The sequence below is a fragment of the Lissotriton helveticus genome, chromosome 6, assembly GCF_964261635.1.
Source record: "Lissotriton helveticus chromosome 6, aLisHel1.1, whole genome shotgun sequence".
NCBI lineage: Eukaryota > Metazoa > Chordata > Amphibia > Caudata > Salamandridae > Lissotriton > Lissotriton helveticus.
In genome coordinates, this window is record NC_136067.1 from 913,380,643 (window position 1) to 913,405,515 (window position 24,873).

The window sequence follows — 24,873 nt, forward strand, 5'->3', positions numbered from 1 at the left end:
ACTGAAGAGCCTTCCCACCGATACCCACTTCCTCCAACCGCCGCATCAAAATGTCGTGAGACACCGTGTCGAATGCGGCGCTCAGATCTAACAATAGGAGCGCCGCAGTCTGCCCCGCATCCAGCACTGACCGCAAATGCTCGGTCATAAAGAGCAAGGCAGTTTCAGTGCTGTGTTGAGAACGAAACCCATTTTGACTCTCGTCAAGAATGTTGTTACGAGAGAGATGGGCAGACAAGATGGAATTCACGTGTGCCTCAGTGACCTTAGCGATCCAAGGCAGGAGGGAGATGGGCCGGTAATTTTCCGGGAGCAAGGGGTCTAGATTGGATTTCTTCAAAATAGGGCTGACCACTGCTTGCTTCCAGGAGGGAGGAACCACGCCCTCAGTGAGGGAGAGATTGATCAACTCCAGGATGGGCTCACGACACAGGGGCGGGAGAAGAATGACAAACTCCGGCTTCAGCGGGTCTAAGGGAGAGCCAGATTTAATTTTGAGGCTCAGAGTGTCAAATACCTCATTAGACATAGCCGGCAAGGAGGACAGGATTTCAGAGACCGAGACCTTCACAGCACAAGGAGCATCCCCGGGGGCGGATGGTGAAAATCCTCGGTAGATTGCCTGCACCTTCTCCACGAAAAAGGATGCCAAGCTCTCGCAGTGTGAGTCCGTGCATATCTCTGGCGAGGTAGCCCGTTTCCCCATCAGGTCCTTAAGAACCTTAAAGATTAATTTTGAAGGGTTGGGACTGTTGGAGAACTCCGTAGCATAATAAGCAGCCCGGGTTTGACAGATGGCTCTGTGGTAGTTCTTAAGCTGGGCAAAATACAGCGATTTTAGCGTGGGGTCAAAGGATTTCCTCCAGGCTCTCTCAGCTTGCCGGCAAGTTCTCTTAAGCTCGGCAAGAGTCTCGTCATACCAAGGGCTGCGGGTTTTAGCGTGACATTTAGACCAACGCAGGGGTATAAGAGAGTCGAGGGCAGTGAGAATCCAGTTACAAAACTGTTCATATCCCTGTTCCACATTCTGCAGTTTGCCCAGGGGCTGTGTCTCCAATATCCTGACAAACTCCTCCAACTTGAGCTTACGCCAATTGCGCTTAAGGATCTGTTTATCCACAGATTTCAATTGTGGGTTATCTAATGGACATAACACTTTAACCAACATATGGTCCGTCCAACCCACCACCATCGGGTCCGATGTTCTAGCCCGGACTAGAGTGGTAAAAAAGGGGTCAAGTATATGACCTCCTGTATGGGTGGGGGAGGTGACTAGTTGGTTAAATTGCATTGCTTCGAGGTCCGCTAGCAAGGAACTGATAGGTAGAGATGATGTCAGGTCAAGATGTATATTTAAATCTCCGACTATGTTAAAGTTAGCACAACTAGAGACCAGCGAGCTAACCACATCTACAAGGGCGGCCTTAAAGGCAGTGTCGTTCCCAGGCGGACGATAAATAAGCATGCCGCTAAAGGTAAATTGATGACTTACCTTTACCTTAAAAGAGGTTACTACTAAATATTGTGATATAACATTTGTTTCACACTATATTTACAATGTATTCACTCTGTTCGAAATGTGAAATAACACGCTGCATTTAGGAAGCGATCTAGAAGCTTTTCCCTTTTCCGAAAGAGAAGTGCCATATTAGTCTGTTATGTGAATGAGACATATTTTTCAAAGAAATTTGCCTGGTCTCCCTAGAGTGAACTTCACCTCAAGTCACTTGTTCCTCTTATACTTAAAATATTTTGAGAGTTGTTTTACTATTCTTTAGAGACAGTCTTCATGTCAGTCTATTTACTGATGAATAAAATATTTAGAGAGCTCATCCCTTATTTTTATTCACCAGTCTTCTTTATGAAAGATTGTCATTTGACTGTATACTTAGAATATTTTTCTATTGAATGATGCTGAATTAAATTGACTAACCATTTGCCTTTTTGCCTTCTGTAATGAATCTTTAATGTTAAATAAACCTTCATGGTTTGTACTTTGAATCTTGCCTGGTGTAGATTATCCTTTGTTGATTTTTCTGTGTGGGGTTTCCTGTAACTCAGTGTTTAGGGCATTCTTCCTTTAGGACTCACATGGCCTGATCCAGCCAATTAGCCCTATTAATGGTAGATATGCATTGACATAAGTGAAGGCGTGTATGCTAGTTCCTTGCTAGCTGAAATTTGAACATGGAGACCTGCAGTTGGTGAAACTTCAAAGAGGACTGTACTGAACTCGGTACTGCTTCTGCTGCACAGGGGTTATCTGCAGCTGCCCTTTGAATTTGATGTGCTGCATAGATGCTCTAACCTTAGGGGGATCCTGCTTAGCCTACAAGAGGGGGGACACCCAGGAAAGGGGAAGTGGTGAGTGGTCTCCTAAGGCACAGCAGCCCTAGAGCCAGTTCTTTCACTTGTTGGTGTTACTGTTTTCTGTGGCCTACTCCATTTTAAATGTGTAATGAAGTATTTATTTCATTTCTAAAGTAAAGCATGGTGGAATTGGTAATTGCTCTGATGGTTAATTTCTGAATTATGAGTATACGCACCCCCACAGTACCTCCCTGAAGAGTCTGCGACTGCTTGCTGTCACTACTGCTGAGAAGCAAGTGATGAAGGGGTTGTACTTGCCCATTCTTCAATGCCATAGTACTATGGGCCCACAGAAACTAAAAGCAATCTACCTCAGCCCCAATGGCTGAGTCCCAGTAGCTCCTGCTGGCCTTATGAACATACAAAGGGGATCTGACAGTGAATCCTGGTTCATGCACTAGATTCAATAAAATAACAAACCATAACAGAATACAGATAACAAAAATTGAACATATGTGTGAAAGGCAAAACAGAAGGAGCACATTTCCAAACCGCCGCATACCAGTGTATAATCACCAAAAAGGAATCCCTGTTGAAAACCACTGAGCATGGTTAAAGGGATCAGGAGAAGCTGACGTTTATCTTTCATATGCAGGAAGGTAGCTAGAAAATATGTAGACAAGGTCACATCTTCCTCTTCGTTTTCCTGGCCTTCTTTGAGATCAATTTGATCCAGAAATGTTGCAACAATCAGCACTGCCAGCACACCACAACCTGCAAAAAATTCAATCAGGAGGTAGGCCCATTATTGGTATTGAGTACTGCTTGCAGCACAGTACATATTACACAGTGACAGACTGAGCACTCATCAGTGATGGCATGCAGTTAGAGTTTGTGACTGCATTGAGTACAGCACATTTTTAGTATGATCAGAACTGTCACTGTCTGCGACGGGTGCTCTTAGTTACGGGTGTACTGGAGCACCAACAGGGTTCGTGCCCCGGGGGGGGGGGGGGGGGGGGGGGATCCAGGCCTAAGTATAATTTGTCAAGGAATCAAATTATCCTTCATGGCTTGTCTGACATTAAGGGCAAGACTTACTAAATTTTCACGCAACACAGTGCAGCAACCATATTTGCTGCACTACATTACGTGAGGGGAAAAACAGCAGAGAGCCATATCTATTAAGATTGACCAGCTGTTGCTGGCATCCCCTGCACTGGTATACAGAGGTGATTGTGAGCTGTGTAGCATAACCATTGTTCTGGAAGCTACAATTCCTATGCCTAGATAAACTCTGAAGAATCCCATTCTTTGGCTATGTGTTGTGCTCTGCACCACACATGCAGCATGTGGATAAATATGAGAAGTTAAAACACATCTCCTTGTTTGTGCCTGCTTCAAGGAGGAGCATTGATGCAAAGCCAAGTCTGGCTTTATTAGAAGGTCAGGATTTGCATCAAAACATAGGAGTGTTTGCTGACATGCTCAAGTAACAACCCAGTACTGCATCCCTGACGCAAGCTACATAAAGCGGTATAAGGTGCCATTTGCGGTGAAAAAAGAGCACCTTTCCAGCACAAAATAACTTTTGAACTGGAAAGTAAATACCCTTGCAAGACTTTTCTTGGGATTGCATGGCTTTGTGTGACTGTAATCTAGGGCAAAGCCTTAGTACATCTGCTTCTAAATGCTTACTTACACTAAAAGAGAAGCAATGTTTGAAGAAAAGGTTCTCACACCAGTAGACAAACATTGATTGGCTACTGATGTTCCTGAACTGCCAGCTCCCCAAATGAACAGATGACAACATTCTTAATCATAGAAACAACTTTTATGAGTCACCATTTTTTTCCATGAAGAATCATATCTTACAAATGAAAAAATCATGAGTAAGTGACACCTATACCTGCAGTAAAAGGTAATTACTCACAAACAGTGTTTTGTGAAAGACTCCTGATTATTTATTACTGATTTACATTCAAGATGTAATTAATTCATGGGAAATATCCTTTACCAGGCATGCATTACTCTGCATGTCATCACCCCACATGTTTAACACTGCAAAATCTTTCACAACGCAGGGATTTACACGTGCAAACTATTACAATGCATTCCCCAAAGGAAAGCCCCCGTGGAGTTAGAATAGTAAATTGCGTTGTAATGGGAAATGCGCTGTACTGGATTGCGTTGTAAAGCCCTGTGTTGTAAAATATTTTGCGGTGTAAAAACTGCAGGGTAATTGCACGTAGAGTAAAAGTGTGCGCGGTAAAGTGTCCTATTCGTAATTCACACCTACCCTTACAATATACTTTGTGAATCAGGCTCTATATTTTTATGAGGCAAATGTATTAGCGAATACTTTAGCATGGCTTACCAGAGTGCCCTTCACATTATCTACACAAGCAATAAAAGGAAAATTGAACTATACTAATGAAGTTTCCTTTATTACAAATATATTACTAGGATATTTAATGTAAATAGATTACTCCAGATCTCAACACCTATGAAACATAACATTGTTTGGCACTACATTACATATGACTTTTAGATAATTAATGGACAAATCTGTTTGTGAGTACACATAGCTGACAAGTTTACAGATTGCTTATGCGTGACAATTCCAAATTTCAGTTCACTTATGAGTGACATTCAAATACCAAATGTGTGACACTTATAGAGACACTTTATTTTGAGTAACACTAAGAGGAGTTGGCCGAACCGCTAGGGAGGTCGACCTTGAATCTGGGGAACCGGGTTTGAATCTCGGCAATAATGCTGAACATCCTGTGATTCTCGGCAAATCACTTAATCTCCCCGTGCCTAACAAAAATGAAAGTGTCCTCAGGTAACGTAACTGGTGCTATGTAAAGTGCTCTGATACCTTCGGGTCAAGGTCGTGCTATAGAAAACTCAGTAAAAAATAGAAAAGTGCATGGAAATATATAAATATCAGAAATCACATCCTTTTGAGCAATGAAAGGCTCAAAAACTCCTTCAAACTAGTGCAAAAACCCTGAAATTGAAGGTTAACACATGCTTTAAAATGACCACTAAGGGACCTATTTACGAGCCAGTTTGCGTTGTGTTTGCACCACACAATGTGGTACATGCACAACGCAAACCTTAGGTGAGATTTATGAAGCCACGCAAGGCAACTTTGCGTGGCTCTGAGTGGCTCCATAAATCTGGAGTTAAGCAATGCAACACAAATTGCTGCATTACCTTATTTGCGCAAGGGAGGTGTTCCATAGGTGTTGCATGGGTGTTACCTTGGTATTTGACACATTCCCAGATTTACTAGAATTGGTACAATTGGTATTGTGCCAAAAGTATACGTCTTCCCAGGAGAGACATAAAGAGGAGAAATATCTTTATTTCTCCTCGTTACTTCCTCTTGTGTGCATTGTGCAGCACACATAGAACAAGTAAAATGCGTCTCAGGATTCTGGCCAACCAACACTCACTCATTTTCAGGTGAATGTCCACATGTCATCAGAAAATGTAGCCATTCACAGGGCAAGAGAAGCAATGACTGATGTGGATTGAACCATTACCTCGAATGGAGCATATCAGTACAATGTTGGTAATCAGTGTGGAAATGGGTTCAACATTGTAACACATAATAGATATGACACACTCTCAGGTTTAGAGTCCTGTGATTGACTTGAGGAATCGGTGGGTCAGGGAATTGATAGCCTGGAGGAGGTAGTGGGATGTACATAGATATCATGTGCAAAAAGGGGGGAAAACAATGCAATTTCATGGAATATTGCGGGCCTAGGTTCCAAGATTGTAATTGGATCAAGTATATCAAGCAGTATCAAATTATATGCCTGCAGGAGACCTGGTCTATTGAATGCAATCACTTTCTGGAAGGGTACAAGGCTTTTTACATCCCGGCAATGGCAACTACTAGAGGTAGACCAAAGGGGGGTGGTCACGTTTATCTCTGTTGCATTATCTAGCAAAGTTCTCAGAGTTCCAACTTGTAATACTGGTATCATTGGTCTAGTCCTAATGGGGGATAACTGTACGGCCGGTGTGATAAACTTTTATAATGCTATTAATTCTAGCTCTGTTCCTAGTCAGATAGTAGCATTGAATGTTTTTATTAGCAGCTCTATGAAGAATTGTTTGCACAATCTATTAATTATGGGGGACTTTAATGTTCACCCTTGCGGAGATCCCCTTTCTAAATGTATCAGGGACCTTCACTGTGTACAGTTTGAGGGTTTTCACCTTGAACACACTACCGAGGGGGAACATTTAAATGATATGCTTAACGATCTGGATCTAACAGCGACAATGGCCCTGGTGGACCCCACTATGTTATTTGAGATACCGACCTTTAAGGGTCATGGGAGGGGAACCTTCATCGATTATGTTTTCTTAACATCACCAATGCAGTCCTTTTTGGACTCCTTCATTATTGATGACAGCGAATTTAGTGACCACAACCCACTGACTGTGCATATGAGGGGCCCACTGATAGCTAAAGATGGGCAGAATTACACTTCAGGGAGGGTGACCACGACAGATGGGAGAAGGCGATTGAGATGGTCTATGATCACTCCAGATCTGCTGTACAAAGAGATTAAAGTTGCATGTGCAGATGAGATCATGGTCTGCATGCAAGAAGGCGCACAGTCAAATAATATTCTTAGCGCTTTCCAAAACCTAACGGTCAAGGTCTCAAAGCTGTTATCAGCTCCTGCTAAAAAGATGATGATCGAGGGACCTAAATGGTTTAACCATGAATGTTCAAAAGCAGCCAGAAATTTAAAACTAGCACTGGCTGCTAAACCAGGAATAAAGGCGAATGTACAGCTATGCCGGAAGAATTATAAAATTATTACCGCCAGACATAAGGACTCACTCAGGAAAGAGGCCTGGAGCGAGATTCTTGATCCCACAACCCTGCAGTGTAGTACTAAATTCTGGGCTCTGATGAGGAAACCTTTCCTGTCCCAGGTGCAAGGTGATGGTCTAGAATGTTACATAACGAAGGATGACTGGGAAGAACATTTTAAGAAATTGTATTGTTGCTCGCTAGATGGGTCTTATAATACCCCCCTCTAGTTAGTGGTGGTGAAATGACTAGTTTTAATAGAGGAGAGGTTATTAAGGGTATTGTTGGATTAACAGCCGGGAAAGCCCTTGGACCTCATGGGATCCCACCGGACTTATTCAAGTCCAAGCCAAATTTTTGGGCACCAATATTAGAGTCTGTTTTTAATGCTGCTGTGAAAGATGGCTGTCCACAATCATGGGGAGTTTCTACAATCGTCCCGGTCTTCAAAAAAGGGGACAAGGGAAGCCCACATTGTTACAGACCCATCTCGTTAATAGACTCCATGGTAAAAATTGTGGGGAGAATGGTACTGCAGAGATTATCGGATTGGGCAGAGGAACAAAACATCATGTCCATTGCTCAATACGGATTTTGTAAAGGCCGTTCCACAATAACCCAGTGCCTGAATCTTTTTTAATACTTAACAAGTACACTGTAGTGAAAAGGGTCACCATCCATCTCGCCTTCATGGATCTGTCCTCAGCATTCGACTGTGTCAACAGGGGAAGGCTGTGGCAGTCCATGAGGGAGAAGGGGGTGGATGATGGTCTGGTAGGTTTCTTGGCTGATTTGCACAACAATACCAGAGCTAATGTGAGATATTCTCAAGACCTGCGGGTAACGAATAATTTTAATATTGGAAAAGGGTGTTCGCCAAGGATGCATCTTGGCGCCCTTCCTTTTTAATTTCTACATTAATGAACTAGATAAAGTGCTTCAGAAACTTCAGGCACATTGCCCGAGAGTTGGAAGGCGGGGAATTCCGATTCTTCTGTATGCAGATGATGCAGTTTTAATTTCGCGAACTGAAAAAGGCCTGCAATCCTTGTTAAACGCTTTTAACCTGTTTATGACAGATAGAGATCTCTTGGTGAACAACTCAAAATCATTTGTTATGCAAGTAGGCCAGCCATTAAAAAGATCTTTTATTTTCAGAATTGGTGAAGCTGTAATCCCATCAACAAAGACGTTTTCTTATCCTGGGGTTCTTTTTGACACTAAACTCAATTGGACCCCTCATCTTGCATAAAAAAGGGGAGATCTTGTGCGGGTTATTGCCTCTATTTTTAACTTTGCTACAAAATTGGGGCAAAAACCTATTTGTGCCATGCTGAAATTGTACAATGCTAAGTCAGTGGCAACTGTCATGTATGGGAGTGAAATCTGGGGGTATCTTGGTGGTGAGCAGCTGCAGATCGCTGAAAATTGTTTCCTGAAGCGTCTTTTGTGTGTCCCGGTAGGCACTGCCAATTTCTCTGTACATGAAGAGTAAGGGATTCAATAGTTCTCCCTACGGCCTTTGATCTGCTGGCTAAAAATGTGGTTGAATCAGGATATCCCACTAACGCATCTGATTGCGAGGGATTTTCTCTGTCAAGATAATGTAATGTGCACCCCCTGGTTGAAATATCTGAAGTCTAATTTTGCTAGGTTGGGTCGCCCGGACCTGTTTGAACAGCCAAATAAAATCACAAGAGGGGATCTGGAGCTCATCAAACGGGCCTTCCTCCTGGATAGGAGGATGCAGAGAGAGGAAGTGGAGCTCCAGAAACAAAGTGTGAGGAAATGTGCCATGCTAAAAACTTGTGAAACTATAGAACCATATCTGGCTGGCTCATTGACCTCCCATGAAAAATATCTCCTAACAAGGTTCAGGCTAAATATATTTCATCATCTGCTGATCAGACCAAAATCAGACACTTTTAATAAATTGGCAGCTCCCTGTGGCTGCGACTAAAAGTCTCCACAGGATATGCTGCATTTTACATTTGTATGTAAGTTTTATGAATTCCCACGTAAGCGTTATCTAGTATCACTTTTAAAAATACTGAATTTTTTACAAATCAGACCGGCGTTAATGTACTTACAACTTTTGTATAGCGACTGTATCCTCCAAATTAAGGAATTTTTTTAATTGACTGTCAAAATGAGAAATTGTTTGGACCAGTAATGACTCACTGTGAACTTTGTATTTCTTATAACCCCATTTTTGTCTTGATCCTACTCTATGGAAGAAAGTAGACTTTATTTCACTATTGGCACTTTATATGACATGTACATTTACTTGTGACATGATTTTATACTGTATGTGTACTTTTTATGGTTTGCAATATAACCGAAATAAAGTTTTATTGAATAGAATAGAACCATTACCTCCTGCAGTTTGCTGTCATGGATGGAAGCAGATTGTAAATGACCCTCAGACAGACCAATGGTACAACAGAATTAACCTAAAGTCTTTCTAAGCACCTATATGTATATTGTTGAAAATGTGTGGTATTTCCCCCTATTTTTGCTTTCACTACCCTATTTTTGGTGAACCTGTTCTTGTTGACATTAGAACTCTGCACACATTACTCCTGCTAACTAGTGGTATAGTGCTTGTGCTCTCCTTTCTAAACATGGTAAAATTGGCATGCACCTAATTGGCACATTAAATTGACATACAAGTCTATTGAAAATAGACTAAGTTTATCCAGAATATGTAAATCAAATGAATAAAAAACTGTGCATATATAAATTAAATGCTAACAGTGGGCTGCAATATTAATTGTCACACTCACTAAACTAGCACTGTTACACATATCTCAGGCCAGCCAGTTCAACCTATAGTGCAGTTTCAAAACTGCAATTTCAACCTGCCAAAATAAACTTTTTGCTAGGCCTGAACCTTCCTTTTTAATAAGTATAAGTAACCACTAAGTTAACCTCAAAGGCTTACAGGGCAGAGGGCATGGTATGTAAAGTGTAGGACATGTATATTTCATGTTTTAAAATGACGTGGCAGTGAAAAAACTCTGTTGTCGCTATTCACTTCAGCAAGAATAGATCTCCCATAACACTGTTTTACTTTATTAAATTTAATAAGTGATAGATTCAGTATGGCAGCAGTAGAAAAATACTTCTTCCACTCCATTTACTGGTAATCTAAAATCCACTTTATTGGTAAATTCGGATTTTAAATTACTATTTTGAAAATTAGAAAGTTTACATTGTTGTGCATAAATCAGATTGTTAAAGGCTCTCTTGTGAAGTAATATGTATTCCTTTTGGACAGGGGACAAAAAGGCCTTTGGTGTGAGGAAGAGTGTTCCTCTCCTGAGCAGGACAGCGGGGGCAGTACCCATCCCCTTCTGTGCTTTAAAGAGTAGCCTGAGGACTGTAAACTGCCCCTTTCTGACTCCTGAAGATGCCTGTCCCATCACTGTGAAATTCAGCTTACACCTGGACTTGCCTGCCCTTTGTTTCACTAACCAGGCTGTAGCTAGAACCAGGGGAAAGGAAAGAACTGATCAGAACCAGTTTAGGATTAAACAAAAGGAATGTACCTCACACACTGGCTGGAACAGGGTTTAGCAGTGGCAACCCCAGAATCTCTCATCAGAACACCCCTGGTCCCGTGGAAAATCATAGGAAGGGCTGCACTGTTGTCTGATGCCTGGAAAAAAACAGGGCCTGCTTGCCCTGAATGATTTTCTTTGTTACAGGATCCTGACATGCAACTAAGAAGAGATTCTGGCAATAATTAGTGCAGTGCAAACACCTTGCAGGCAAAGGTAATCTATGAAATTTCATTTAACCAAATACCTATCTGTAAGTTTCATTATAGAGTAATAACAATCCACCCTTAAATGCCTATTGACTTTAGCACAATCAAGATTTCAGGACTACTACATTTATCATAAATTTTCGGACTAAACAGATCAAAAGTCAAAGTCAAAATTTTTATTGATTTAGATCCCATTGGAGATCCACAATATAATAAGATTTAAATATAAACAAGCATGACACATATCTACGACAGTTAAAACAATTCAAGAAATGTAAAAATATTGAAACAGATTGATTCATTTGGTGGAGCTTTTACCATATTAATCAATTCATCAGCTTTTGTTATTTTGCATTTCAAATGCAATGGCATTATAAAATAATTTCTAGCTTCAAAAACTACTGTGTTCGGACAGAAAAAGAGTGCATGGCGGTGGTGTTGTACCCCCATCACAAAGATCACATGTTCTGTCCATACTGACACTGCCAGATCAGTGCCTATTGCACACATTCAAATGCAAAATGACCCGTCTTAGCACAAGTATTGTTCCCCAGACAATATGGTCCAACAAAGAGGTAGATATTTTTGAATCTGCTTAAAAGTTACTATATCTGATCTGGATGTATGCATTTCTAAAACAATCAGTGATAGATGTCACTAGAATAATTTATTCTATGGGCTACAATTTTTTTAAATAACTGAAGTAGAGCAGTAGTCCACTAATATAAATGGACTATTGTACATTGCAGTTTGGTGATGGCAGTCTTGATATTGACAATTAAAGTATAGTCTTCTGTGTCATCAAAAAAAGTTTCCCGCTTTAGCAAAGCTCTCAGGGTGCCATCAGAAGGATATAGTAATTGATATGCTCATCTCAGTACCTTTGCCATTGCTAAAAAATAAACGAAGCAAGGCTTGTGCTGGGACCAAAGAGCAAAAAATAGAATAGAGGGATTTTTGCTCTGTAAATTTCCAATAAAACTTAAAGTGGTGCTTTCCGGAAGAGTTTATTTTCAAAAAGTTTTCTTCCGCAAAAAAGGTTAAAGTATTTATGTTTCGCTGGAGACCAATTAGAGTGAGATCAAAAATAACAACATTGTCCGCATACATAACAACATGCGAGTCTTGTGAAGCAATTCTGGGAGAGAAATTCTTATCATTAATGAATTTAGCAGGTTAATGTAAATATAGTTGAGGAATAAAAGAGGAGCTAAAATAGACGTTTCCTTTCAAGCTATTTTCTGTGTGTATCTTCGAAGTGAAGCCCGTATTCCCACCCATCAGGACTTTAAAACAGGTGGGCAAATGCAATGGAATAATCATTTGTAATTCATGTATAGGTATCCCTAGCCTGACCAGTTTCCTTCAGTAGGTAGGTCTATCCACCCTGTCAACTGCTATTGATAAATCAACAAAAGCAGATTATGAAATGTGTTATTTTGGAAACACCTATCTATCAACCAAGGTTTGGACTATATCAATAAACAGATCAGATATAGGGAAATTGGAAAATATTGGATGTATATTTTTCCTAGTGAACCAAATAGGTCTCTAGCTTTTATCAATGGCTTGCCACCATAGCCAACTTAGACCTACTAAATTTGTTATAAGCCTTCCCACAAGGCAGCTATCAAGTACACCATAGAAACATGAAACATTTTACAAAGTGCAGATGTAAAGACGGGAGAAACGCACAAGGAGACTACCAGTCAACTCAAAGTAAACTCTACAAGTACCCAAGAAGAAAAGAGCATCACGCAATCACGAATTGAGTGGCACCTGGCTCGGAAAGAAATCCCATCAGCCCACCACACTGGCGGAGCATCATCATCTGGGAGATGGTGGTAGAGAATCTGTGCAACCAAACTAGATGTTGGATAACTGTGCAGCACTAGATTTCAAGCCAATTGTTGGCCCAGCCAAAAGTGATCTCAAAAAGTGGTGCTGATAGTGTGCAGTGCAAAGTGAATGTGAAAATTAAAAATGACTACAAGGACAAAAATTATGTTTAATTAGGATTGTACTAGTGTCAAGATTAAAAACAACCTGATAGTGTGAAAATATGACTACCTTCCGGCAATAGGTGAAAGGTCAACATGGTTCAGCCGTGTAGGTAACAATGACCGGCTTTCGTCAGGACCTAAATAAGTAATAAGCTACTGCAATGGTTTACACAATATATGTATAAAAAATCTAATTCATTACTTAGAAAATGTATGCACCAGTGGTTATGAACCACCCTACCAGAACCTGGTATGGACCGAAGATCCAGGTTGGTTTGAATGCAATCTTCTTTCCTGTAATGATAGAATCAATTAATTTGTGTTGCTCATTGGTGAACCTAAATCTTCTGAGCCAATGCACAGTTCACTAGTTATGTACGTCGGTACCTCCAGCCGTAGACCAAGCTGATGGGGAGGTATGGAACGGCAGGATAGCTTGCTTTAAATAGTGCTTCTAATTGGTTAATTATCATATGTTAACTAGATGCTGATTCGCGCGTGAAATTCGCGCAGGCGCAAAGTAACGTGTTGAGCCACTAAACTGTACGCGAGCACTCTACGAGCATGCTCATATCAGTCCTCAACGTGTGCCCCTACGTGCAGATCGAGACATTAGGAACCCAAGTTGACGCTTTTATAAAGTTGTAATCCTTAGCACCAGAGAAGAGAAAGAGAAAGTTGATTACACTGAATCAAGGTGGATGCTGTTGATATGATAATATCGCGTTAGTGGACCTGGCAAGTTTATTTACACACATCCTGCTGCAAATAATGGCATCTCAAAGTAACATATGTGGATTCTCCAAAATATGTTCCAACCGGCATCATTGCACAGAGAATGTGTTAATACTGGCCACAAAACAGGAGCATCCAGGGGTTCTCAAAGATGCTCAAACCGCTAATAAAGATGCTCAAACCACCATAGGACTGGAGAGTTTTTTTTAGGAAGATCCGCCTCCATTTCTTCTTTAAAAACAAAGAGGGTGACGCTGTCGCTCAGGACAGTAGTCTGACCAACACAGGGCTACGTCCGAAGTCTGTTTTTACACCTTTAATGCATCAAGTTCCTTCCCAAGTGGCGACATTTGAGAAGGCGGTTACTCATGATGTGATGGCACTGTGTGATTCTCACCAACAAAGTTACCAAAATCTCTCAACAAGAGACAGAACCGCTCTAGACAGTCTGTCTAAGGATAGTTCCATTACAATAAAACCTGCGGACAAAGGGGGTGCAACGGTGTTAATGGACACCGACACCTACCGAGCTGAGTGTCATAGACAATTACACAACACTAAGTCATACCACCCGCTCTCTTCTGATCCAACACCTAGACTGACTTTAGAGATCAAACGATTGATTGACGAGGCTAGTGTGGAGGGATGGATTACTCCCCTTGAAGCTAGGTTTTTGGTCACGAGCCATCCTGACATGCCCCACTTCTACTGTTTGCCCAAAATCCACAAGAGTCAGAGACCACCGCCTGGACGTCCCATTATCTCTGCCATTGGTTCTCTTTTAGAACCCTTATCCACAAAAAGGGTTCTAAAAGAGAACCAATGCCGCCATATTTTTTTGAGGCCTTTGGTCAAGGAAATGCTGACCCACCTCCAAGACACTGCTGATGTACTTAGACTTCTTCCAGATATTGACTTCGACGTCACTACTGATCTGTTGGTCAGTTTTGACGTTGAGTCATTATACACCTGCATTCCTCAAGAGGAGACTCTGGAATCAATTAGAGGTCTTTTGGATGCACGGGGTCTGGAAAGTATAACTCCGGTCAATTTCATCACGGAGTGTGCCAGATTGGCCATGATGGAAAATTTCTTTAAATTTGAGGAACACATTTTTCTGCAGATCTCAGGGACATTGATGGGCAGCATCTTAGCGCCTAGCCTCGCCAACCTATATGTTCATCTGTTCGAGCAAGATCATGTTCTCAACCACAGCAATCCCTATTTCCATTAAGTGGTGCTGTGGAAGAGAAACATAGAAGACATGTTCTTGGTGTGGCGAGGCTCCACTACTGAGATCCAAGCCTTCCATGTGTGGCTCAACAATCAGAACAGATTTCTCAAATTCACTGTAGAGTTTAGTAAGATCCAACTCCCCTTCCTGGATATCCTCATTTTTCCAGAGAATGGCTAATTGGAGTGTGAACTATTTAAAAAAAACAATGGCCAGAAACTCACTGTTAGCTTTCGGCAGTCACCATCCTAAAGCCCTACGTGAGAACTTGCCCGTAGGCCAGTTCCTACGTATCCGTAGGAACTGCTCAATAAAGCCACTTTTTGAAAAACATGCCAAAGTACTTTCCTCACAATTACAAGATCGTGACTATCCCTATCTGCCAACGAGGAACAACTAAGCCGTTTGCAGGTGGTCCAGAATACTGCGGCCAGATTAATTCTTGACGCTCCCCCCCGGTCCTCTTCACGCCCCCTTCTGCATAAACTCCATTGGCTGCCCATCTGGTAGCGAACTGAGTTTAAAGTGTGTTGTGTAATCCACCGATGTCTTCATGGATCTGGCCCTAAATATCTGGATGAATTATTTCAGCTGTATATTCCGACCCGTTCATTGCGCTCCAGCAACCATTTATTGCTGCAGGTCCCTCGTATTAAGAAGGCAAGACAAGCGGGTCGTGCCCTGTCTTATAAGGGCCCTACTCTGTGGAACACTTTGCCCCTTATTCTAAGACAAACTACTAACTTTTATGCCTTCAAGAAATCCCTGAAGACTCATCTGTTTCCGGCTGTGTAAGATCTAGGGCACTCTATGACTATGATTCCGATCTGGCATCTTGGAAGATCATAAGCGCGGAGATACCCTCCGGGGTTGATTCCTGCACTATAGAAGAACATAGAATAAATAAATAAATAAATCCCAAACATCTTGTCCGGCGGGCATGGAAACGGGCCTCCAACAATAATCGTGAGGCCCTTCTAGATGTCCGTCCTGAGAAGGTACTGCTGGAGAGACTTACTTTTGTAAACACCTTTAGCACACTCTCTAACAGGGTACAGAAAGCGGTACATAGGCATTGGAGCATCTTAAATGTGGCCACAGAGAACATTCCTCTTCCCTTGTTCTCTTTCAAAAAGGGCCCTAGCCTATGAGACAGTCTGGTGCACATGAGGCCAAAGACACAGCCCCATGACAACACTAACACATTATGGGATCTTCCTTCGGTCCGGGGTCAACATCCCTGTGGATCGTGAAGTGTGTGCCCACAAACACGAAAGACAGATTCTGTAGACATTGGCAAAGGTAAGCCTTGGATTCTGAAGACTCATACCAACTGTAACTCGGACAGAGTCATTTACATGATTACTTGCCCATGCTCGCTCAGATATATTGGCTACACTACACGGAAAATCAAATTATGAATCAGTGAGCATGAAAGCACAATTCGCTGTAACAAACAATCCACATGTCTCACAAATCACTTTCTTGCCCTAAGACATAAGGCAGAAGACATGCGGTGGCTTGTGTTTCAACGCCCATTCATTCCACCACACATAAGTGACATTTCAAGATTCCTTTTCATCAAAGAACAAAAATGGATTTTCAAATTGAAATGTGATAGCAAGGATCTTAATGATGAGATCCCCTGGGTCTCGCTGTAAGCAGGCGCTGAGCCTTGTCATATACACGTAGGATTTTTGTCGGTTTAGAGTAGCCTTGTGACTATCTCAGTAATTCACGACACACCTATGAGAGGTATATAGTACATGATATAGGCATTTTTATCAATGTCCTGATAAGGTGAGTCGATTTAATGAGCAGCTACAGTTGTGGCTCACTGTGACTTTTTCTACCCGACTGACGCCAACATCTTTGCAGGGGTATCCCTCTTGTTTCAGTTCTTGAACTAGTCATATGGTGGTTTGAGCATCTTTATTAGCGGTATGAGCATCTATGAGAACCCCTGGATGTTCCTGTTTTGTGGCCAGTATTAACACATTCTCTGTGCAATGATGCAGGTTGGAACATATTTTGTAGAATCCACGTACGTTACTTTGAGATGCCATTATTTGCAGCAGGATGTGTGTAAATAAACTTGCCACGTCCACATATAATGCGATATTATCATATCAACAGCATCCACCTTGATTCAGTGTAATCAACTTTCTCTTTCTCTTCTCTGGTGCTAAGGATTACAACTTTATAACAGCGTCAACTTGGGTTCCTAATGTCTCGATCTGCACGTAGGGGAACACGTTGAGGACTGATTGAAGGGAGTATATTGGTAAGGCATAAAAGAGCATAAAAGATTTAAAGTATGATTATGATTGTCTTGGTATGGAAGGCCGGTGGCTGGCTCTTCACAATTATGTCGAGTCACGAGATCGATGTTCCCTTTAATAGATCTCTGCAACTCGTTTTCTTGACATAATTGAGCACTTGTGAATATATAACGCGCATGCGCCTTCAGTAGCGCTAGTGTTTTGGTTTATGAGCATGCGCCATCGACTGTATCAGCGTCTTGAGTCGCACACATGCTTGATGTGTTAATGCTTATGAGCATGCTCGTAGAGTGCTCGCGTACAGTTTAGTGGCCTCAACACGTTACTTTGCGCCTGCGCGGATTTCACGCGTGAATCAGCATCTAGTTAACATACGATAATTACCCAATTAGAAGCACTATTTAAAGCGAGCTATCCTGCCCTTCGATACCTCCCCCTCGGCTTGGTCTATGGCTGGAGGTACCGACGGACAGGTAGGTCATCTTGCTATTGTTGCTCTCTGTGGTCTTTACATAAGGGATTTACATTTCAACTTGGGTTATATATTCAGTACTTAGAGATGTATAACTCTATATTTGATCCAGTCTGTTTTGCAACAAAGTGGGAACCTAGTTTTTCATATATGTTCTCCATGCCAGTTCATGCTGTCTTCAGGGTCTGGGCTCCATTTGAACTTTATGAACACATTATGCAATTTCATTGCTGGTCATGCTTCTTTTAGCCCTCTAGTCTATTGTCAGAATCGCATTAACAATCAAGGTTCCAAATTTGTTGTATTATAAAGGACACATTGGGATTCATTTTTCATTTGTGTTCCTTTGTTTACCCACAATTAGAGCGGGGCCTCATTCACCGAGCAGTTGCCGGGTAAGGTGAGGCATACTCCCACATAAAGCTGGGTGAGTAAATTTTTATTGTATTAAACTAGGTTATTAAGCAAATCATATGCTTTGTCACTTATTGGGCATTTTTTGTCTAATCAAGATAATTACTCTTGAAGATAACTAGTGAACTGTGTATTGGCTCAGAAGATTTAGGGTCACCAATGAGCAACACAAATTAATTGATTCTATCATTACAGGAAAGAAGATTGCATTCAAACCAACCAGGAACTTCGGTCCATACCAGGTTCTGGTAGGGTGGTTCATAACCACTGTTGCATACATTTTCTAAGTAATGATTTAGATTTTTTATACATATATTGTGTAAACCATTGCAGTAGCGTATTACTTTTTTAGGACCTGAAGAAAGCCGGTCATTGTTAACTACACGGCTGAAACATGTTGAACTTTCACCTATTGCCAGAAGATAGTCATATTTTCACACTATCAGGCTGCTTTTAATCTTGACACTAGGACAATCCTAATTAAACATAATTTTTGTCCTTGTAGTCATTTTTAATTTTCATATTCACTTTGCACTGCACACTATCAGCATCAATTTTTGAGATCACTTTTGGCTGGGCCAACCGTTGGCTTGAAATCTAGTGCTGCTACAGATATCCAACATCTGGTTTGGCTGCACAGATTCTCTACCACCATCTCCCAGATGATGATGCTCCGACAGAGTGGTGGGCTGATGGGATTTCTTTCTGAGCCAGGTGCCACTCAATTCGTGATTGTTTGATGCTCTTCTCTTCTTGGGTACTTGTACAGTTTACGTTGAGTTGACCGGTAGTCTCCTTGTGCGTTTCTCATGTATTGAATTTTGGGTGTGGAGATTACAGGGTCGGTAAAAATTGTCCCCTAGACCCCCTTTTGTAAAATTGTGTTTTTGTGTTGCAGATGTAAACAAAAGGAATCCTCCTAAAGGTGTCGGGGAAGTGTTCACCACAGTGGTATGGGAGCACTTAGTGTTTTGTAAAATACCCCTCACACACCAAAAGGCCCCTTGGTGTCATGCTTCATCATAGGGGTCTTCGCACCGCTCTAGCGGGATGCGGCGTGCTACGACCTACGACTACGCGGGAGCACTTTTAGTTATTGACTATGTGTGGTGCATGTGATTGGGGATATTTTATGTGAGTGGTGGGATTCAGTGAGATAGTTAAAAAGTACTTGGCTCGTTGGTGTACTAGAATTTTTTTTTATTCATGACCCCGGGCTGGTACTAATAAAAGAAGTGAAGTGCTAGGTGTATCTGTCGTGACTATGGACTGTACCTCATGTGTGCGTCGACATGTTTCGGAGGCAGAGCTCCTTCTTCAGGACGGGGGGCACAACTTCCCCACCTTACACACGTTTCACTAATTGTTATAAAAATTGTTTTCTTGTTATTAACAAAAGTGAAAAATAAAAATTATATATGTGTGTGTAACTACAGGCTACTATGTGCCTACAGCGGTTTGGCTCAAGTTGATGCAAATTGCATGACCTGAGAAAAAGGAGAGAAAACAATGGTCACCCTTGTAATGGGTAGTTCTGACAGGTGCAGTCACCTGGAACAAACCAAACAGTTCATTAGCCCTGTGCCAAAAAACACTTACATGACATACAACATAGAAATATAAAACACCCTCTAATTAAGTTGCAGAGGTTAGGGTCATACTTGTCTAGTAGTACTTGCTTGCTTCACGAGCATTCAGAAAAGTCTGGGGGTTGATTGCTATTGTGCAATCTAAATAAAAAACATATGGATATCAGTGTGATCCGTTACTTACTTGGGTCGCCTGAATATGTATTAGGTGACATTCCATACTCACGAGCTCAGGAGTAGTTCCCCTCCGTCTTACCCCACACGCTGCTCCTCTGGACTAATGTCAAAGCCCAGGGCGTGTGGTTTTTATACCCCGATTTGCCGATTAATTGCTTGTTGCGGTGACACCTAGGCGGATGTAGAGGGTTGCCCATATATGGGTAATCCGTTGTTAATCAAGCATTTTTTTTGTGCAAATTAGGTAGTTGGAGGACCTTCTAAGGGAGATCCGGCGAGGAAAAAGGCCCCGTATGTAAGCGTGCTTCCTTCGCGCATGCGCAGATGCTGCCAAATGTACGGTGCATGCGCGAGGGCCAGATGGTATGACCTGCGCATGTGCGGTAGAAGTAACTGGTATTGTTATGTTCACAGCAGCTTTACTCTCGACAAAATTGTTAAAATAGTTCAAAACATACTCCCTTGTTGGAAATAAAAGCTACAGGGGTGGGCATATCGCTGGAATGCGATTTAGACTGGGAAAGAAGTGTGCACATCGCTGCAATTGCTCTTTTTATAGTTTTATAAATGAGTGTCAAGATTGTGAGAAATAAACGCCTTATGACATGGATGTACATTATGCAGGGGGATTATTTTTAAACCTGTTGTGGGGCCACTTGGGGAGAGTAACTATTCAGGTGGACAGTTGCCCCCAGGGAACTTCATCATTAAGTCCATTGTTTTGGGTACCCAGACGGAACACCCATCTTTGTTCCTTCTGGAAGAGGCCTGCTTCTGATGGCAATTGTTCGATCACTGTCCATCTGAGGTCGTTAACACAGTGTTGGGCATTTAAGTAGTGTGTGGCCATATTTGTTGTGCTCTTTTTACAACGGACATTACTTTTATGATCATTCATACATGTCTTAATGGCCCTTGTGGTCATGCCCACATATTCCAGGCCGCACGGGCACGTGATCAGGTAGACCATGTTTTTGCTATTGCAGTTCGTCATTTTGCGCTGCTCCCAGGTGGTGCCGTTTCTGAATTTTAGTTTTGTACTCTTTTGTGTCAGATGACAGCTGCTGCAGTTTCCACAAGGGAAATGACCTTGAATACCTAAGACACGTTGCCTCGGCTCCTGGGTTGGTTTGGGACGTGTGTGCACCATTATGTCCTTCAAATTTCTACCCCGGCGGTGTGCAAACATTGGTTTCTCAAGTTCTAAAGCACCACATGTTAGGATTCCCCAGTGCTTGTTGACTATTTTCGTAACCTCATTAGACAAGGTATTATAAGTCGTGACACAAATTGGTCGTCTGACCTCAGAGCTTGTTTGTTGTCTGTCTTCAAGTAGGGCCTCCCTATTGTTGTTCTTTGCCCTCTTCATGGCTTTGTTAATTATCTTCACAGGGTATTGTCTCAATTTCAATTTTTCTTTAAGATCATATGCCTGTGTTCTGAATTCTGATACTTCCGTACAGTTACGTCTTAGGCATAAAAATTGGCCATAAGGTAAGTTCTCTCTGAGGTGTCTCGGGTGGAAGTTGTCAAACCTTAACAGACAGTTCCTGGCTGTCGCTTTGAAATGGGTGGTCGTTTTTAGCCTACCCTCCTCAGCATAGATGTTCAAGTCCAGAAATACTAGTGATTGGTTGGAGACTGAGCTTGTGAATTTCAAAAATGCGTTTTGGTTATTTAACCAAGTCATGAAATCATTCACGGACTGTAGATTGCCCTGCCAGATGACTAGAACGTCATCTATGTACCTCTTCCAGATTTTGATGTTTTGTCTGTAAGGGTTCTGAGTGTGAAGAATTTTGTTTGTTTCTAAATGGTGTACATACAATCCAGCCAGACTTGGAGCGAAAGTGCTGCCCATGCTGGTACCGTGGCTTTGCAGATAAATAGTTGATTTGTACTGGAAGAAATTCTTCTGAAGAGCCAGAGAGATGCACTCCAAAACTAAGCCTCGAGGTGTTTGGTATTGCCATGGTGTTGTGAAGAGGACCTCTTCAATAATTAAGAGTGTCTCATCATGTGGCAAGCTTGTGTACAAACTTTCTACGTCCAAACTTAACAAGAGTTGTGTGGTGGGATCAAAAGTTAGATCCTGGAGGAGCTGAAGAACTGATTTCGTGTCCTTCAGATAGGTGTCCGTAGATTGTACAAGGGGGCGTAGGAATGCAAAGCCATGAAGAGGGCAAAGAACAACAATAGGGAGGCCCTACTTGAGGGCAGACAACAAACAAGCTCTGAGGTCAGACGACCAATTTGTGTCACGACTTATAATACCTTGTCAAATGAGGTTACGAAAATAGTCAACAAGCACTGGGGAATCCTAACATGTGGTGCTTTAGAACTTGAGAAACCAATGTTTGCACACCGCCGGGGTGGAAATTTGAAGGACATACTGGTGCACACACGTCCCAAACCAACCCAGGAACCGAGGCAACCTGCCTTAGGTATTCAAGGTCATTTCCCTTGTGGAAACTGCAGCAGCTGTCATCTGACACAAATGAGTACAAAACTAAAATTCAGAAACGGCACCACCTGGGAGCAGCGCAAAATGACGAACTACAATAGCAAAAACGTGGTCTACCTGATCACGTGCCCGTGCGGCCTGGAATATGTGGGCATGACCACAAGGGCCATTAAGACACGTATGAATGAGCATAAAAGTAATGTCCATTGTAAAAAGAGCACAACAAAGATGGCCACACACTACTTAAATGCCCAACACTGTGTTAACGACCTCAGATGGACAGTGATCGAACAATTGCCATCAGAAGCAGATCTCTTCCAGAAGGAACAAAGATGGGTGTTCCGTCTGGGTACCAAAAACAATGAACTTAATGATGAAGTTCCCTGGGGGCAACTGTCCACCTGAATAGTTACTCTCCCCAAGTGGCCCCACAACAGATTTAAAAATAATCCCCCTGCATAATGTACATTCATGTCATAAGGGGTTTATTTCTCACAATCTTGACACTCATTTATAAAACTATAAAAAGAGCAATTGCAGCGATATGCACACTTCTTTCCCAGTCTAAATCGCATTCCAGCGATATGCCCACCCCTGTAGCTTTTATTTCCAACAAGGGAGTATGTTTTCAACTATTTTAACAATTTTGTCGAGAGTGGAGCTGCTGTGAACATCACAATAACAGTTACTTCTACCGCACATGCGCAGGTCATACCACCTGGCCCTCGCGCATGCACCGTACATTTGGCAGCATCTGTGCAAGCGAGAAGGAAGCACGCTTACACACAGGGCCTTTTCCTCGCCGGATCTCCCTTAGAAGGTCCTCCACCTACTAAATTTGCACAAAAAAATCGCCTGATTAACAACGGATTACCCATATATGGGCAACCCACTACATCCGCCTAGGCGTCACTGCAACAAGCAATTAATCGGCAAATCGGGGTATAAAAACCACACGCCCAGGGCTTTGACATTAGTCCAGCGGAGCAGCGTGTGGGGTAAGACGGAGGAGAACTACTCCCGAGCTCGTGAGTATGGAATGTCACCTAATACATATTCAGGCGACCCAAGTAAGTAACGGACCACACTGATATCCATATGTTTTTTATTTAGATTGCACAATAGCAATCAACCCCCAGACGTTTCTGAATGCTCATGAAGCAAGCAAGTACTACTAGACAAGTATGACCCTAACCTCTGCAACTTAATTAGAGTGTGTTTTATGTTTCTATGTTGTATGTCATGTAAGTGTTTTTTTGGCACAAAGCTAATAAGCTGTTTGGTTTGTTCCAGGTGACTGCACCTGTCAGAACTACCCATTACAAGGGTGACCATTGTTTTCTCTCCTTTTTCTCAGGTCATGCAATTTGCATCAACTTGAGCCAAACCGCTGTAGGCACATAGTAGCCTGTAGTTACACACACATATATAATTTTTATTTTTCACTTTTATTAATAACAAGAAAACAATTTTTGTAACAATTAGTGAAACGTGAGTAAGGTGGGGAAGTTGTGCCCCCGTCCTGAAGAAGGAGCTCTGCCTCCGAAACATGTCGACGCACACATGAGGTACTGTCCATAATCACGACAGATACACCTCGCACTTCACTTCTTTTAATAGTACCACCCCGGGGTCATGAATAAAAAAACATTCTAGTACACCAACGAGCCAGGTACTTTTTAACTATCTCACTGAATCCCAGCACTCACATAAAATATCCCCAATCACATGCACCACACATAGTCAATAACTAAAAGTTCTCCCGCGCAGTCGTAGGTCGTAGCAACCCGCATCCCGCTAGAGGGGTGCGAAGACCCCTATGATGAAGCATGACACCAAGGGGCCTTTTGGTGTGTGAGGGGTATTTTACAAAACACTAAGTGCTCCCATACCACTGTGGTGAACACTTCCCAGACACCTTTAGGAGGATTCCTTTTGTTTATATCAACTATTTTGTGGAGTAAGAATCCTTCTTTATTACTATACCTCCCTTCTCCTGTTAATTTATATATTGCAGATGTAAAGACTACATAAAACCCCTATATATAAAGCCTATAAGGATCAATCTAGTGTGTCATGTATCCTCATGGTTTGATTGACTCAGTCACCAACACCAAAACCCTTGCTTACTAAGGTCTGCAGGGTTCCACATAACAAATTACCTGCTTTTAGGCTTTAGCACAGTGTAATAACAATTCACCCCTTTAACAGCATATTGCCTTTAACACATGCTCTTCACAATAAGTATGTAACGCCTTCTTACTCAGTCATATCAATAGAACACATGTAAGGAATATGACATAACTTTTTCCCAGTGAACCTTTAAGCCTTCTAGCCTTTACCAATGTCTTCACACTAAGCCCAACACAAGGTCTACTGAAATATGCATGAACTGACAACTACCACGTATAAATTGTAAAATTACAAATATTTATAAAATTACAGTTGACAAAACAATATACAGCCCCAACAAGAATACTCTCAGTGAAACTCTGCTTCCTGGGTTTGTCAGAGTGGGTGACCAACAACAAAACCCTTTCTTATGATAGTAATCTTTGTGATTACATGT

At 41.9% G+C, this 24,873-nt stretch overlaps 1 protein-coding gene across 2 annotated transcripts in view; it reads right to left on the bottom strand.

Annotated features, from left to right (window-relative positions):
• The window catches only part of LOC144763194 (protein unc-93 homolog A-like), a 365,245-nt gene that overhangs the window by 56,191 nt on the left and 284,181 nt on the right, over positions 1 to 24,873 (bottom strand). For both annotated transcript variants that reach the window (XM_078648560.1, XM_078648559.1), the window contains one exon: positions 2,873 to 3,084. In XM_078648560.1, the coding sequence (XP_078504686.1) occupies positions 2,873 to 3,084 (212 nt within the window). The remainder of the gene's footprint in view (positions 1 to 2,872; positions 3,085 to 24,873) is intronic.